The sequence below is a fragment of the Salvelinus alpinus genome, chromosome 13 (assembly GCF_045679555.1).
Source record: "Salvelinus alpinus chromosome 13, SLU_Salpinus.1, whole genome shotgun sequence".
Taxonomy (NCBI): Eukaryota; Metazoa; Chordata; class Actinopteri; order Salmoniformes; family Salmonidae; genus Salvelinus; species Salvelinus alpinus.
Window position 1 is genome coordinate 33335211 of NC_092098.1, and position 17667 is coordinate 33352877.

A 17667-nucleotide genomic window follows, 5' to 3' on the forward strand; every position below is an offset into this window, starting at 1 on the left:
TTGGCACACCTGTATTTGGTGCTGCAGAGATGGTTGTCCTTCTGGTAGGTTCTCCTATCTCCACAGAGGAACTCTGGAGCTCTTTCACAGTGACTATCGGGTTCTTGGTCACCTCCCTGACCAAGGCCCTTCTCGCCCGATTGCTCAGTTTGGCCGGGCGACCAGCTCTAGGATGAGTCTTGGTGGTTCCAAACTTCTTCCATTTAAGAATGATGCAGGCCGCTGTGTTCTTGGGGACCTTCAATTCTGCAGACATTTTTTGGTAACCTTCCCCAGATCTGTGTCTCGACACAATCCTGTCTCCGAGCTCTACGGACAATTCCTTCGACCTCATGGCTTGGTATTTGCGCTGACATGCACTGTCAACTGTGGGACCTTATAAAGACAGATGTGTGCCTGTCCAAATCAATTGAATTTACCACAGGTGGACTCCAATCAAGTTGTAAAAACATCTCAAGGATGATCAATGGAAACAGGATGCACCTGAGCTCAATTTCGAGTCCCGTAGAAAAGGGTCTGAAAACTTCTGTAAGTAAGGTATTTCAGTTTTTTATTTTTAATACATTTGCAAACATTTATAAAAACCTGTTTTTGCTTTGTCATTATGGGATATACAGTAATGTGTAGATTAGAGAAGAAAACATTTATTTAATACATTTTAAAATAGGGCTGTAGCAAAATTAAAGTGGTCTTTCCGAATGCACTGTATTTGGCTCTGGTGTCAATTAGGACCTCCTTACTCTATTAGAATGCTCTTTCGTGTCATTGTTATGTATTATTATCAGTTGACAGCCTGCGTTGAGTTCAGTTGAGTGAATATGAACACACTAGGAAATATAATTTGTCCAAGTGGGGTCCCCTGTATTTTCTGGTGTCAATTTGGGGTTGTGTGCAGTAAAAGTTTGGGAACCCCTGAACTAAAGACTCCAATGAATGGAGACATGTTCCAGTCTAGTAGTAATAAACATGTGACTGATTTTTCTGAATCAGAGAGGTGCGGGGGGCTGCCTCTGAAGTATTCTCTCTCGCCAAGGCGAGGTGTGACTGTGAATGTAATAATAGCAAGTCAACTAGGCGGCGGCCGAATTGTCCATTTAATATAAAACGGATCACACATCATTTCTGACTGGATGACAGCTAATGTAGCCATGCTGTGCTAATAGCACAGGCTAATGTTTTTGTCACTCTCAATGCTCATTATCAGTCGCTCACCACTGGTCTGTTTAAGTATTAGTTGGCTGTCTAAGGCTAACTGGTGAGACTCACACATACTAGCCTACTACTGACATATCTACTATCTGTGTTTAACTTACTTGTAAGTCTCAGCTAGGTCGTTGAATGTTCTTCTTCAATAAGATGATTCTGGTCAGTAAAAAAATGTATCAGATAGACCTACTAGGTCCACATAAAGGCATAGCCAGCTGCTAGCTAGTAGCCTACGCCAAAACAATTCAGACCTGCTAACTATTTAAACTAAACTAAATCTGACAAATCTGAAATAAATCTGATAAATATAGCTAGAATTTTCTTGTATGGTAATGATTAATCGTTTTATGAGTTGTTGTTGGAGATGAGTTTATCTCAGAGTTAAGAAAGGAGAGTGTGAAAGTCTGACAGGAGATCCTCTAAGAGTTGAGAACCCCTTACACTCAAGCACATAGAAATACAACAGGTAGAACAGGTTGCACTTCATGCTTCAATGGGAATGTTGGCTAGAAAAATGAAAATGGTTTATTGTCCTTGCAAATGTTTAAATGGTAAATTTAAAGCTGATATTTCTTTGTGCTCGGATTACACGCAAGTGTCTCGGTTAGCAGTTTACACATGATGACTTCAGCCTTATATGAAAAACATTACTTGGCCAAATATAGCTAGATTTTCTCGCTTGTTGGTTAGCTACCTAGCCAACGTTAGCTCTCATCTGACTGGTATAGTGTTACATTAGCTAGCCAGAATGCTACCTAGCTCATCAAAACAGAACCACATTCATTGGCTAGCTAAGTGACTTTTCTTTGCCTGTTCGTTAGCTAGCTAGCTTTCAGCTGACTGGTGTTAGATAGCAACAGAGGCTAGCTGCTGGACTTTCGACAAGCAAGCTCAGGTTAGCTAGCTACCTAGCTAATCAGAATATCTGTTTGCATTTATTGATTAACAGCTTGAATACCACCATGTAGCTGAGCAACCAACCCACCATGTAGCTGAGCCTCAGCTAAAAAAATATGTTAACATTGTCAGAAATGGTTCTTAATGGACGGAAATGAGCATGTGACAGAAAGAAATTATAAATGTAATCAAAACTGTTGCACCTACAGACTTATTCATTCCGAAAAGGTGGTAAGTCTAATGGTCACTTTATGGACGCTGTAGTCTCGTTCTTATCCGACGCCTAGATATTGAGCTAGGTCTGGGCAATAATTCTAACGACCCTGTTAAAAATACGGTATGTGGTTCTCGTAACGGCTGGACGGCTCATGACAGGAGGCGGGGAGTGTGTTGTGTACCTCCAATCAAGTTGATTTGCAAAGTTTCATTGACATATTGGTGTCATATTGGCTTATATTTGACCGATAGGCTCGATTCGGTCTTATGTCGCAAAATTTGAAATTGTGTTTTTTACATTGGATAAAAGTAGAGACAGACCTAGAAAATGGTATATCACAATGGGAAAGTGATTCTGCTTTGAAAGTTGATAAACTTGTGACCTCACGTTTGAGAAAATGGCCTTTGAATGTTTTGGTACACTTACTGGAGAGCGTTTCTTTGCCTACACCCATTCAGCATCGTTCACACATCGTTCACAGCTTTAACCCCACCCATCACTTAAGTGTCGATCCAAGCGTTCTGTTCTAACAACAGCAATCAAGCACCCAAGCTACCTGGCTAACATTGGCTAGCTTGCTAGCTACTTCCAGACACAAATTAGAGAGTGCTCTGAAATCGGAGTAGATAGCCAGAGCAAATTTATCAGCTACGTCTATCAACAGTTGTCACAGTGACGTTCTGTTGAAATGGTTACTTGCATAGTGTAGTCTTTTGTTAAGACATGTAGCTAGCTAGCTAAACAATGAGCCATGAGCGTTCGTAAATTCATAAGTTATTCTGCGCTCTGGCACACGCAGACGAGAGTGCTCTAAAGTCAGAGTAGATAGCCAGAGCGAATTTACCAGCTATGTCTGTCAACAGCTCGCAGTGACATCTTAAACATTCTATTGAAATGGATACTTGCGTAGTGGAGTCTTTTGTTAAGACATGTAGCTAGCTAGCTTAACAATGAACCATAATCCCAACTCATGACATGACTATCCTGCATGAATCTGTAGGTAGCTAACCAACCAGGTTCAATGTTAGATAGCTAACATTAGGTTATAACTAGCTAACATTAGGTTATAACTAGCAAAGCAAATGGCTCTGACATATGAATAGTATTACTACACAGATCATAAACGTAACGTTGGCTAGCGAGCCAGCCAGCTAACGTTAGCTAGCTAGCTAACAGTACACTTTAACTTCTTGAGAATACAGGGGGTGCTATTTTCCCATTAGCATAATTTGCTCTACAGATTAAACTGCCTCTTATTCAATTATTGCTCTTACTATATGCATATAAATAATACCATTGGAAAGAAAACAATCTCTAGTTTCTAAAACCGTTTCAATTTTGTCTCTGAGTGATACAGAAGTCATTTGACAGCACTTTCCATGACCAAGAAGAAAAAAGCAAGATGTGTATGCCAGCTTCAACGCTCTGCCTATATATGGTCGTGCCCCCTATGACCCGAAACACACCTCATTGGCCTTCCTCTGGGTGTCAAGAGGACGTCAGAGGAAAAATATCTTGTTTATCTGGGACTGACGTGAAATGAGAGCTAATTCTTTGGCGTGACCGACAACTTCCGGTTGTCTAAATCGTGCGACTTGTAGCTGCGATTGTCTTCTGTTGTGCGGCCATTATGGATGAAAACTATCTCCGTCTCGAAGTTTGTTTGATACATGTGACCAGATCATCGTAATGTATGTTTTTTCAATATAGTTTAATCAGATTATTTGAATTTTTTCGGGAGTTTTGTGGTGTTCCGTTGTCTGATTTTATTTACGTTTGAGAGATCCGTGCCACTCGACCAGTACCTGTGCTAAATGGAGTGGGAAAGGAACAATTCTGAACGGAACCAACGACTCATCTTGACAAAGGACACTTTGATCAACATTCTGATGAAAGATCAGCCATAGTAAGACCCAATTTACGATGTTATATCATATCTGTTGTGCATGTGAACTGGCCGTGGGCGCCTAGCCGAATCTGCCTGGTATAGCTATGCTAATTTAGCGCTACATTTTGTTTTCGTTATAAAACATTTAATAAATCTGAAATATTGTTTGGATTCACCAGATGTTGGGCTTTCAATATCTGTACGCTGTGTATTTTTCTGAAATGTTTTAAGATGAGTAATTCGTTATATGACGTTGGTGTCTGTAATTGTTCTGGCTGGGTCAGCACTATTTCAGATTGCAGCTGCAATGTAGAACTGTGATTTATACCTGAAAAATGCACATTTTTCCAAACAAAAACTATGCTATACCATAAATATGTTATCAGACTGTCATCTTATGAAGTTGTTTCTTGGTTAGTGGCTATATATTTTTTTATTTAGTCGAATTAGTGATAGCTACTGACGCAGGAAAAAGCTGTTGGGAGTAAAAAAATCGTGTCCTTTGCTAACGTGGTTAGCTAATAGATTTACATATTGTGTCTTCCCTGTAAAACATTTTAAAAATCTGAAATGGTGGCTTTATTCACAAGACCTGTATCTTTCATCTGGTGTCTTGGACTTGTGATTTAATGATATTTAGATGCTACAAGTTACTTGTGACGCTATGCTAGCTATGCTACTCAGTGGGGGGGGGGGGGGGTGCTACCGGATCAGGGTTGGTGACTCGTGAGAAGTTAACTTGAAATGAAAACAACTTTCTGACCAAATTAAAAAACGTGTAACATCTGAAAATGTAGCTAGCTAGACTCTCTTACCCGTATACATGGATGGACGCTTCTCCCTCTGTCACGGATGCCATGGTTGCCCTTAGTTTGAAGATGTAATCCGGTGACAGGTGTTTTCTCCATCTCCTCAGCTATCTTACTCTAATTCCACTTATTTCAAAACTCGGTCCCCCAGAAAGTGGAGAACAACATTTATGCAGTTCTACTACGTGATATATATATTTTTAAAGCCGTGTTAGACAGGATTACCTACACATACTCACCAGCTCAAATATAAAGAAGCGGGCTACATGGCAGACCAATCCAAACTCATCTCTCGGCATGTCCAGCCCACTCATTATCTCAGCCAATCATAGCTAGAGGGAAGGTTGCTGACTCTTTCTGTGGCTGAACCAACTAGGCTCGTAATTGAACAATTTTATTCACATTTACAAATGGCATACAATTTTGATATTAAGACACATGAAAGTTCACTTTTTCCAGAAGGAGTTTCTGCCAAAAACTTATTTTGATTAAAAACAAAAGATTACGTTGAAATCGCTCTCCTGTGAAGTAGTGACGTGCGACATACGCCTAGTTTCCTGAAACGAGTCACAAAAAAAGAAACATCCCTTTTTCAGGACCCTGTCTTTCAAAGATAATTCGTAAAAATCCAAATATCTTCACAGATCTTCATTGTAAAGGGTTTAAACACTGTTTCCCATGCTAGTTCAATGAACCATAAACAATTAATGAACATGCACCTGTGAAACGGTCGTTAAGACACAACAGACGGTAGGCAATTAAGGTCACAGTTATGAAAACTTAGGACACTATAGAGGCCTTTCTACTGACTCTGAAAAACACCAAAAGAAAGATGCCCAGTGCCCCTGCTCATCTGTGTGAACGTGCCTTAGACATGCTCCAAGGAGGCATCAGGACTGCAGATGTGGCCAGGGCAATAAATTGCAATGTGCGTACTGTGAGACGCCTAAGACAGCGCTACAGGGAGACAGGACGGACAGCTGATTGTCGTCTCAGTGGCAGACCACGTGTAACAACACCTGCACAGGATCGGTACATCTGAACTTCACACCTGCGGGACAGGTACAGGATGGCAACAACAACTGCCCGAGTTACACCAGGAACGCACAATCTCTCCATCAGTGCTCAGACTGTCCGTAATAGGCTGAGAGAGGCTGGAGTGAGGGCTTGTAGGCCTGTTGTAAGGCAGGTCCTCAACAACGTCGCCTATGTGCACAAACCCACCGTCGCTGGATCAGACAGGACTGGCAAAAAGTAATCTTCACTGACGAGTCGCGGTTTTGTCTCACCAGGGGTGATGGTCGGATTCGCGTTTATCGTCGAAGGAATGAGCGTTACACCAAGGCCTGTACTCTGGAGCAGGATCGATTTGGAGGTGGAGGGTCTGTCATGGTCTGGGGCGGTGTGTCACAGCATGTGACGTTCCCCAGTTTCTGTGTTGTAGTTTGTATTTGAGTGTGTGTGTTTCAGGAGATGGCTTCCTGAAATTCTCCCCAAGCAGCTGATTGGTCGGCCCCAATTGATGATTGGAGAGCTGACCCCGCCCCCTCGTCAAGACGCAGCTGTCTCTAATTACCAATGTCTTCTGAAGCTATAAAAGCCAATGTTCTGTTGTTCAGAAGAGAGAGATCATAGGCAGGCTTAGATCATTGCAGGCTGAGGCGATTGCAGAAAGATTGATTGTGGTAGAGATTTTTGCTGAGAGAGATCATAGGCAGGCTTAGATCATTGCAGGCTGAGGAGATTGCAGAAAGATTGATTGTGATAGAGATTTTTGCTGAGAGATCATAGGCAGGCTTAGATCATTGCAGAGAGAGGGAATTCAGAGATAATTTGATTGTGATATAGGGAATTCAATTGCTGAGAACTGTGTTGGTTGTTTTTCAGGGAGCTGAGGGTTATATAGTGTTGGTTGTTTATCAGAAAGCGATTTGGTATGTACTGTGTTAGTTTGTTGCATTATCAGATAGAGCTTATTTGATGTCCTTGGTTTCTTAGTTTGTTTGAGTAATTGTTTGATATTCTGTTTCATTTGTTCCAAGGGGGGAAGGGACCTAGGGAGTGCTTAGGCAAGAGGCCCGTGGGCATACATATACCCGTAGTATATTCACTGTCTAGGCACACTAGGTAAGACCTGGGCGAACCACCCCCTGTATTTTGGTTAGTGCACCAGGTGGTGCTAACTTAGGTAAGTAGGGTCCAGCCCCTTTTCCCCATATTACCGTGTAAAGGAATAAAGTCCTTGTAAACGGTACCACATTCTGCCTTTTTGTCATCCTTACTCGCACCTACAGTCCATACCTCTTTCACTACACGGGGAGTTGAGTTGTAGCAGGGTGTTGCGTTCCCTCTTCACAGAGGCGTGCGTAACACAGCATCATCGGACTGAGCTTGTTGTCATTGCAGGCAATCTCAACGCTGTGCGTTACAGGGAAGACATCCTCCTCCCTCATGCAGGCTCATGCTGACATGACCCTCCAGCATGACAATGCCACCAGCCATACTGCTCGTTCTGTGCGTGATTTCCTGTAAGACAGGAATGTCAGTGTTCTGCCGTGGCCAGCGAAGATCCCAGATCTCAATCCCATTGAGCACGTCTGGGACCTGTTGGATCGGAGGGTGAGGGCTAGGGCTAGGGCCATTCCCCCCAGAAATGTCTGGGAACTTGCAGGTGCCTTGGTGGAAGAGTGGGGTAACATCTCACAGCAAGAACTGGCAAATCTGGTGCAGTCCATGAGGAGGAGATGCACTGCAGTACTTAATGCAGCTGGTGGCCACACCAGATACTGACTGTTACTGTTACTTTTGATTTTGACCCCCCCTTTGTTCAGGGACACATTATTCCATTTCTGTTAGTCACATGTCTGTGGAACAGTTTATGTCTCAGTTATTGATTCTTGTTATGTTCATACAAATATTTACACATGTTAAGTTTGCTGAAAATAAACGCAGTTGACAGTGAGAGGATGTTTCTTTTTTTGCTGAGTTTATATATTGGTAAGGAGATTTGAATTTTACATTGAGCTTCAATCGATCCCTACACATGTCTGTAGACTTTAACTCATAATCTAACTCCTGGAACTAAACTCAAATATACACATGAATCCTCTCACAGAGTCGGTCAACAATCATTAGTCCAGTGTTTCTCCAGTCCTCGAGTACTTTTTTGTTGTAGCTCTGGACAAGCACACCTGACTCAACTTGTCAATTAATCATCAAGCGCTCAATGAGTTGAATCAGGTGAGTTTGTGAGGGACTACAACAAAAATGTGTACTGTTGGGGGTACTCAATGACTGGAGTTGGGAAACACTGCCAGAGTCAATGCATGGACAATGACAATGGTACCCTCTTTTGACCCCCCCTGCCCTTATCTCCCTTACTCTTTCTCTCCCCATCTCTCTTTCTTTGATCCCCAGCCCTGAAAGATGCTCGTTTCCAGCTGGTCAACTTCTCGGACAATGAGCTGCGGGTGTCTCTATCCAATGTGAGCCTGTCGGATGAGGGGAGATACGTGTGCCAGCTCTACACGGACCCCCCACAGGAGGCCTATGCAGACATCACTGTGCTGAGTATGACTACACACACACACCACACACAATGTTTGTTGAGGGGCAAAATGTCTTAAACCGTCTACGTTGACATTCATTATGAGAGTATGATTGAAAACACACACACACACACACACACACTAGTGATACACGAGTTTACCCATAACCCGCATTTCCTGAGGTTATATCCACGGTACGGGTGGGTTTAGGGTCTAGAAATATTGTTTGGATGAAGGGCAGGCGGATTGAATAAAGAGAAAACAATGTATTAAAATTCCATAAATGTATCAGTCTTGTGCAATTCATATCTATATGCTACATTTAGGTTTGCGGGTGGGTGCGGGTGAACAAACGGCTGACCCACACATCACTAACACACACACAGCTATCACTGGCACGTCATTGACCGATGGAGTGGTTGATACCATAGCTGTATCTAACTCACTTTTGCACTCAGAGACAAACTTACTATGAAATAATAAACATTCACCAAGGTGTAGAGCCACAGTGCAAAGCATGAATTGAATTATAATATTATCCTTGATAAAAATGTAACGGGAGTAAAAGTGACGTGAAGACTGAAAGTCTCTCTCACTTTTAGGGATTATGCCATTTCACTGAAATCTAAATATGTTTTAAATCTGGTCCTCAACGTCACTTTAAATGTCATAACCTCGCACAGGGCTCTAAAGTGCGACCATTTTGGTCATATATATGTTCCTAAATATTTAGCTGTGCGACCTGTGTGCCTACAATTGTTTTCCATTGTAATGATTGTACCATTACTACAGTGAATACGGCTTGTTTGTAGACCAAACGGTTCAAATGATATGACCCATATAACCGGTGCAACTTTTTCTTCTTCCTGTGGTGAATTGGCAAGCCGCATTTTACATTCATAGACCATGTCGCGTGCCATTCTAAAACTACTCACGGGCCTTTTTGTTTAAACCTTGTTCAGTCATGTACCTTATTAGCTAGCTAGCTAACAACCTAGTAACTTTACTTATAGGCTGTATTACATTTACATTTAAGTCATTTAGCAGACGCTCTTATCCAGAGCGACTTACAAATTGGTGCATTCACCTTATGATATCCAGTGGAACAACCACTTTACAATAGTGCATCTAACTCTTTTAAGGGGGAGGGGGGGGTTAGGAGGATTACTTTATCCTATCCTAGGTATTCCTTAAAGAGGTGGGGTTTCAGGTGTCTCCGGAAGGTGGTGATTGACTCCGCTGACCTGGCGTCGTGAGGGAGTTTGTTCCACCATTGGGGTGCCAGAGCAGCGAACAGTTTTGACTGGGCTGAGCGGGAACTGTACTTCCTCAGAGGTAGGGAGGCGAGCAGGCCAGAGGTGGATGAACGCAGTGCCCTTGTTTGGGTGTAGGGCCTGATCAGAGCCTGAAGGTACGGAGGTGCCGTTCCCCTCACAGCTCCGTAGGCAAGCACCATGGTCTTGTAGCGGATGCGAGCTTCAACTGGAAGCCAGTGGAGAGAGCGGAGGAGCGGGGTGACGTGAGAGAACTTGGGAAGGTTGAACACCAGACGGGCTGCGGCGTTCTGGATGAGTTGTAGGGGTTTAATGGCACAGGCAGGGAGCCCAGCCAACAGCGAGTTGCAGTAATCCAGACGGGAGATGACAAGTGCCTGGATTAGGACCTGCGCCGCTTCCTGTGTGAGGCAGGGTCGTACTCTGCGAATGTTGTAGAGCATGAACCTACAGGAACGGGTCACCGCCTTGATGTGAGTTGAGAACGACAGGGTGTTGTCCAGGATCACGCCAAGGTTCTTAGCGCTCTGGGAGGAGGACACAATGGAGTTGTCAACCGTGATGGCGAGATCATGGAACGGGCAGTCCTTCCCCGGGAGGAAGAGCAGCTCCGTCTTGCCGAGGTTCAGCTTGAGGTGGTGATCCGTCATCCACACTGATATGTCTGCCAGACATGCAGAGATGCGATTCACCACCTGGTTATCAGAGGGGGGAAAGGAGAAGATTAATTGTGTGTCGTCTGCATAGCAATGATAGGAGAGGCCATGTGAGGATATGACAGAGCCAAGTGACTTGGTGTATAGCGAGAATAGGAGAGGGCCTAGAACAGAGCCCTGGGGGACACCAGTGGTGAGAGCACGTGGTGCGGAGACAGATTCTCGCCACGCCACCTGGTAGGAGCGACCTGTCAGGTAGGACGCAATCCAAGCGTGGGCCGCGCCGGAGATGCCCAGCTCGGAGAGGGTGGAGAGGAGGATCTGATGGTTCACAGTATCAAAGGCAGCCGATAGGTCTAGAAGGATGAGAGCAGAGGAGAGCGAGTTAGCTTTAGCAGTGCGGAGCGCCTCCGTGACACAGAGAAGAGCAGTCTCAGTTGAATGACTAGTCTTGAAACCTGACTGATTTGGATCAAGAAGGTCATTCTGAGAGAGATAGCAGGAGAGCTGGCCAAGGACGGCACGTTCAAGAGTTTTGGAGAGAAAAGAAAGAAGGGATACTGGTCTGTAGTTGTTGACATCGGAGGGATCGAGTGTAGGTTTTTTCAGAAGGGGTGCGACTCTCGCTCTCTTGAAGACGGAAGGGACGTAGCCAGCGGTCAAGGATGAGTTGATGAGCGAGGTGAGGTAAGGGAGAAGGTCTCCGGAAATGGTCTGGAGAAGAGAGGAGGGGATAGGGTCAAGCGGGCAGGTTGTTGGGCGGCCGGCCGTCACAAGACGCGAGATTTCATCTGGAGAGAGAGGGGAGAAAGAGGTCAAAGCACAGGGTAGGGCAGTGTGAGCAGAACCAGCGGTGTCGTTTGACTTAGCAAACGAGGATCGGATGTCGTCGACCTTCTTTTCAAAATGGTTGACGAAGTCATCCGCAGAGAGGGAGGAGGGGGGAGGAGGATTCAGGAGGGAGGAGAAGGTGGCAAAGAGCTTCCTAGGGTTAGAGGCAGATGCTTGGAATTTAGAGTGGTAGAAAGTGGCTTTAGCAGCAGAGACAGAAGAGGAGAATGTAGAGAGGAGGGAGTGAAAGGATGCCAGGTCCGCAGGGAGGCGAGTTTTCCTCCATTTCCGCTCGGCTGCCCGGAGCCCTGTTCTGTATCCTAACATTTGGGGGCACAGAAAGAAAGGAAAAGTGATCGCTTCTTCGGGAGATCAATAATCACAGCAATAAATGAATGAAAAGCTCTCAATTGCATACTCCTCGCATCCTATCTCCTCTTCTTTTCAAAACCCATTGGAGAAGAAGGTCAGAGGGAAGGGACATCTGGCTCTCTCATCCAATGTGTTTTGAGAAGGAGACGAGGAGAGGGGATGTGAGGAGTATGCAATTGAGATCTTCCAAATGACTGATCTGTTGCATGTTATCACTAACGAACTTGATGTTCTTAAAGAGACAGTGTACAATTTTTGATGTAATGCATCTCAATATTGTGCTTTTACACAATGTGGAAACCTAATGTTCCACAAATGACTTTGTAATTTCAATGACAGGTATTTGTAACAACATCTTAGCTTTTTATAATAAACCAATGTATTTACAGGGTTAAAAATGTGTTTCTAGGGCACAAAATGTGCTTCAGACGTAGCTAAAATACATATAGTCTACTTACTGTCTACTTACTTCAAAGTATTCACATCCCTTGACTGTTTTGTTGTGTGTTACAGCCTGAATTTAAAATTGATTAAATTTAGATTTTGTGTCACTGTCCTACACGCAATACCCCATAATGCCCAAGTGGAATTATGTTTTTAGGAATGAATTACAAATTAAAAGCTGAAATGTGTTGAGTCAATAAATATTCAACCCCTTTGTTATAGCAAGCCTAAATAAGTTCAGGAGTAAAAGTTGCATGGACTTCAACACTGTGGAAGATAATAGTGTTTAACATGACTACCTCACCTCTGTACCCTACACATACAATTATCTGTAACGTCCCTCAGTCGAGCAGTGAATTGCAAACACAGATTCAACCACAAAGACCAGGGAGGTTTTCCAATGGAACTCAAAGAAGGGCACATATTGGTAGATGGGGAAAAGAAAAAAAAAGCTGACATTGAATATCCTTTTGAGCATGATGAAGTTATTAATTACACTTTGGATAGTGTGTCAATACACCTAGTCACTACAAAGATCCAGGCATCCTTCCTAACTCATTTGATGGAGAGGAAGGAAACCGCTCAGGGATTTCACCATGAGGCCAATGGTGACTTTAAAACAATTACAGAGTTTAATGGCTGTGATAGGAGAACTGAGGATGGATCAACAACATTATAGTTACTCCACAGTACTAACCTAAATGACAGAGTGAAAAGAAGGACGTCTGTACATAATAAAAATATTCAAAAACATGCATCCTGTTTGCGATAATGTACTAAAGTAAAATTACAAAAAAAATGATGTCCTGAATACAAAGCGTTATGTTTGGGCCAAACACATCACTGAGTACCACTCTCCATATTTTCAAAAATAGTGGTGGCTGCATCATGTTATGGGTATGCTTGTAATTGTTAAGGACTGGGGAGTTTTTCAGGATAAAAATTAAACGTAATGGAGCTAAGCACAGGCAAAATCCTAGAGGAGAACCTGGTTCAGTCTGCTTTCCAGCAGACACTGGGAGATCAGTTCACCTTTCAGCAGGACAATAACCTAAAACAGAATGCCAGATATACACTGGAGTTGCTTACCAAAACGACAGAATATTCCTGAGTGGCCTAGTTACAGTTTTAACTTAAATCTATTAGAAAATCTATGGCAACACTTGAAAATGGCTGTCTAGTAATGATCTACAACCAACTTGTCAGAGATAAAATAATTTTGAAAAGAATAATGTGCAAATATTGTACAATCCAGGTTTGCAAAGCTCTTAGAGACTTATCCAGAAAGACTCACAGCTTTAATCGCTGCCAAAGGTGATTCTAACGTGTATTGACTCAGGGGGTTGTATACGTATGTAATCAAGATATATTTGCTTTATTTTTCTGAAATTTTTTACAAATGTTACAATGTTTCTTCCACTTTGACATTAGAGTATTTTGTGTAAATCGTTAACAAAAAAAATACAAATAAATACATTTTAATCCCACCTTGTAACACAACAAAACGTGTTATATTATTATTTTTCAAAATAAAAGCCTGAAACTATGTATAAAGCCTGGTCACAGCCTGAGGAAGCCATTGGAAAAGGAATCTGGTTGATACCCCTTTAAATGGAAGAAAGATGGGCCAGGAAACACAGATGAAAAAAATACAAATTTTAAAAAAAGCACTTCCGGGTTAGATTTTCTCAGGTTTTCGCCTGCAGAATCAGTTTTGTTATACTCACAGACAATATTTTGACAGTTCTGGAAACTTTGGAGTGTTTTCTATCCTAATCTGTAAATGATATGCATATTCTACGATCTGGACTTACCCCTAGCGTCAAGAGGTTAATTTAGAACCCTGACCTTGCACTTCGTTTTTTAAGCATACATACAGGACCTGACATCAAAACAATCCAAGTCGAAGAACATTGTCCTTAGCGCATAGCCGTATTTGACGTCAATGCCGAAACACAAGATTCACGCCAATCAATACCCAGTGCCCAGCCAGTTTTCCATTGTGCATCCTAGCAGGATTTAGGGGAAATTACATTGTGTGTGTATTAGACGTTACGACATACAGAGCGTGCTTGAAGCAAGAGTAAGTACTTAGACATAATGATGCCGTTTTGGCAATGAAGTTTGACAGCGGGATGTGGGGAGTGTTTGTGATTTGGAAATTTTCACACGGAGGAGATGGAGAGACTGGCACAGGCATGAATCTGCGTGTCTGGGCCAAGGCAGGAGTAGATCAGCGCAAATGGCATCAAGCTGTTTTGAGTGGCAGTAGGTAGCAAGCGAGAGCTGGAATTATGTAATTCAAAATCGATGAGTGGTCTCAGCTCGCACATTTATGGGAAGAGTCTAGTTGAGAGAAGGTTGGAAAAGCATCCTAAAACATCTGAAGTGTACTGCATATAATCATTGTATGGGCTTTATTATAAAGTGGATGATAAAACATTTTTTAAGTGTAAGGCCTTTCGCCAAAGCTGATAGTGGCCGATTCTGACTTGAGAAACGCGCACTTAAATATAACTTTCTTCTCTGCGCACATTCTGACGTTGTTTTTGTTTAGAAGAAAATGACTGTACTGTAGTCAATTTAATTTATTTCAAAGTATTTCCATAAACCTCTCACAGATACAGTACAATTGGTTGTTAGGGTGATTTATGCCCCACATTCCCTAAACACGGTGTCTATTTGTCCCCCCTACCAGTCCCTCCAGGCAACCCAATCATCGAGTCCCGGGAGGGGCAGGTGATTGAGGGCAACGAGACAGAGATGACCTGCACCGCTATGGGCAGCAAGCCCGCCGCCACAATCAGATGGATGAAGGGAGACAAAGAGCTCCAAGGTAGGTTAACACCCATCAACACCGTCACGTCAACCCAGTCACGTCCAAAACACTTTAGCTCTCTATTATAACTCAGTTGGACTCTGACTAAAAGACTGAATATTCTTTAAAACAAGATTTTTCAGATGAAGAGCGATAAAAAGGCCGAGGGTTAAGGTAATTGTAGGGAATTACTCTGTATGAATTGTAGAGTTGTCTATTAATGTTCATGCATAATTTTCCATTCCCTACAAATGTTCCATTCCCTACGAGTCTACCCAATGATTTAGTCATACATTCATGACCATAGCTTTATTCAATAATAAAACACCTCACATCATCTTCATAGATGTTTTCTTTAACCCATCTCTTGGTGCCTCTACACTCTCTTTCTAACTTTCTTCTTCCTTCCTTCACTCGTCTCTTTATAATTAGCCCCACGTCAACGACACCTCAGCCTAATTAGGTCACTCCCATGGCTCTGAATGACTTCCATTAGAGTGATGGGCTGGCTCAGTGGTCACCTAGCCTTTTGGCAGAGTGACAGCTTTCAAGCCTCTCTTCAAAGGGAGCTGGACGATTAGGGGGCCCATAGATTGGGCCAATGGAATGACCCCGGGCTGTTCCAGCTCTTACTCAGCAGAGCCCAAAGCCCGTCACTCACGTCATAACCACAACCTCATACCAACCACGAATGGTGCACAGCCCTAATGTGGAGTCAAGGCCTTGGTTTCATCTACTCAATAAACACTTTTACCCAGAAGAGGGTAGGCTGACTCTGGTCCTGGATAACTGTGCGCAGTGTGTGCAGGCTTAAGTTCCAGCCCAGCGCTAACACACCTGTTTCACATAATCAACTAATTGTGGTCGTTAATTAATATAGACCAGGTTTAGGTGAATTTGGTGTTTTAGTCCCGTGCAGGAACAAAAGCCTTCACACACTGCGGCACTTCACTGCCCCTTCCCTGCATTAGCGTAACTACTACAGTGTTGTTGAATAGCACTGGCTAGGCCTAGATGTGTGGATGATATCCTTCCTTACGCTCTGTGTTGACAAGAAAAGTTACTTGACAACAAACAGAGGGTGAGTTCACAGATCTGAGCTTAACTGCTAGCCGTGTAAAACGTTTTGTCCATTGCCTATTTGTATTGTAATGTGGCCTATTCATTTGGTAATTAAGAGGGATTTCTATTGCCAACCACCTCTGAAAGTAGTATTGCGTCATCTTGAACGATGTGGAGTGGAGTGGAGTCCATGTTTTCCCCGTTAATTGCCACATCAACGTGATAAATATGGCACGCCGCATTGTTCAGTGGGAGTTTGACTGACTGACTGAATGGACAGAATGTGGAGGTTGAGAAGCAGGAAACGTGAGGACAAAAGAGACAGGGGCTCTTTGTCAAGCCATATTTCCTGGTTTCTTTGCATCCTCTCTCCCTGCCTCCTCTGAGGGGAGGGACCTTGGACCTCTAATACGGTTCAGAAGGAGGCAAGGAGATACGATGTGAGGAATCATGGAATGACGAATTGTGAGAGGTTACAAAAGGGAAAGAGCGCGTCACCGCAGTCCACGCCACTCGCCGGCTGCTCCAAATTGCTTTCGGTGTCGGCCGGCTTCTCGCCTTGCAGATCTATTTCTAATTAAACCTAATTACCTTAATGGATAATCGGGCATGTTTTAAATATCATTTAAAGGTTACACACCCGTCCTGCTCACTCGCGAATGTAAACCAAGATTTCGGCACCCGAAAGCAAAGCCCCAGTTATCCTACTGTCATTATATCCCTTCTCTTGCCCTCTCTGTGTCTCTCTCTCTCCCCCCTCTCTCTTTCTCCCCTCACCCTTCCCCCACTCTGCCGCTTTATTGTCCTCTCTTATCCTGCTAGTTTTGTGTTGTGGTTAATATTTCCCCCTCTTTTATATCCTGTCTTTCACAGATATCTCCAGCACTTAAGCGTACGAGTGAAATGAAAGTCAAGGAACAATGGGAGTTCCAGCAGCACAGGTTATTCTGTCTGTTCAAGACGAGATGAGAGGGAGAGAGACTGGGGGGGGCAGTGACGGACGGGGCCGAGCACTGCCATTAGCCTTAAGTCTTCTAAAGAAAATTACCGGGGTGATTTCAATTACTCTGCCAGAATGACTGGCAAATTTATAAAATAATATTTGAACTTGCTAAGGGCAAGTAGTCAAGGAATGTCTAAGGCACTTTGATGCATCCGAGTCCACTCTCCCCAAAAGCAGGCCCCCATGCTCTTAAATGGTGCTGAAATTACAATTAACGATTATTTTCAAATGTAAAATAGAGGGGACTGTTAATGGCTCTGCATCTGAAGGAATAGCTAAGTGCAGTCATTAACAGTGCATCAACTCTCCCTGCTTTGATTTTGAACCCCGAGCTTCACTATTCGACTACAAAAGCAATTAGCTTTTCATTTACATGAATATGTTCGCTAGCACTCCAAAAAATAATGTTGGAGTAATATCGAGCGCCACATCTGAGACTGCGGCTATCAAACGGAGATGCTATCACCGTGGGAAGATGATATCTTCATAAGTAAATAAGATTCAGTACGCATCATCCAATTCAAAGGTATTTGCATATCTCTCTTCCATTGAGCAAGTGCCCAACACGTTTGTTATTGCATAATGTTGACAGTGCAGTGATATTCAACATGTTGGTAATTATCTACTGTGCTGTAATAATAA

General features: G+C 43.2%; 1 protein-coding gene across 5 annotated transcripts in view; it reads left to right on the forward strand.

The window, feature by feature from the left end:
* Positions 1-17667, forward strand: part of LOC139537577 (cell adhesion molecule 1-like) — a 526303-nt gene that overhangs the window by 395385 nt on the left and 113251 nt on the right. For 4 of the 5 annotated variants that reach the window (XM_071339048.1, XM_071339049.1, XM_071339050.1 and 1 more), the window contains exons 4-5: positions 8435-8587; positions 14841-14978. In XM_071339048.1, the coding sequence (XP_071195149.1) occupies positions 8435-8587; positions 14841-14978 (291 nt within the window). The remainder of the gene's footprint in view (positions 1-8434; positions 8588-14840; positions 14979-17667) is intronic. The other variant, XM_071339052.1, reaches the window with a different exon arrangement.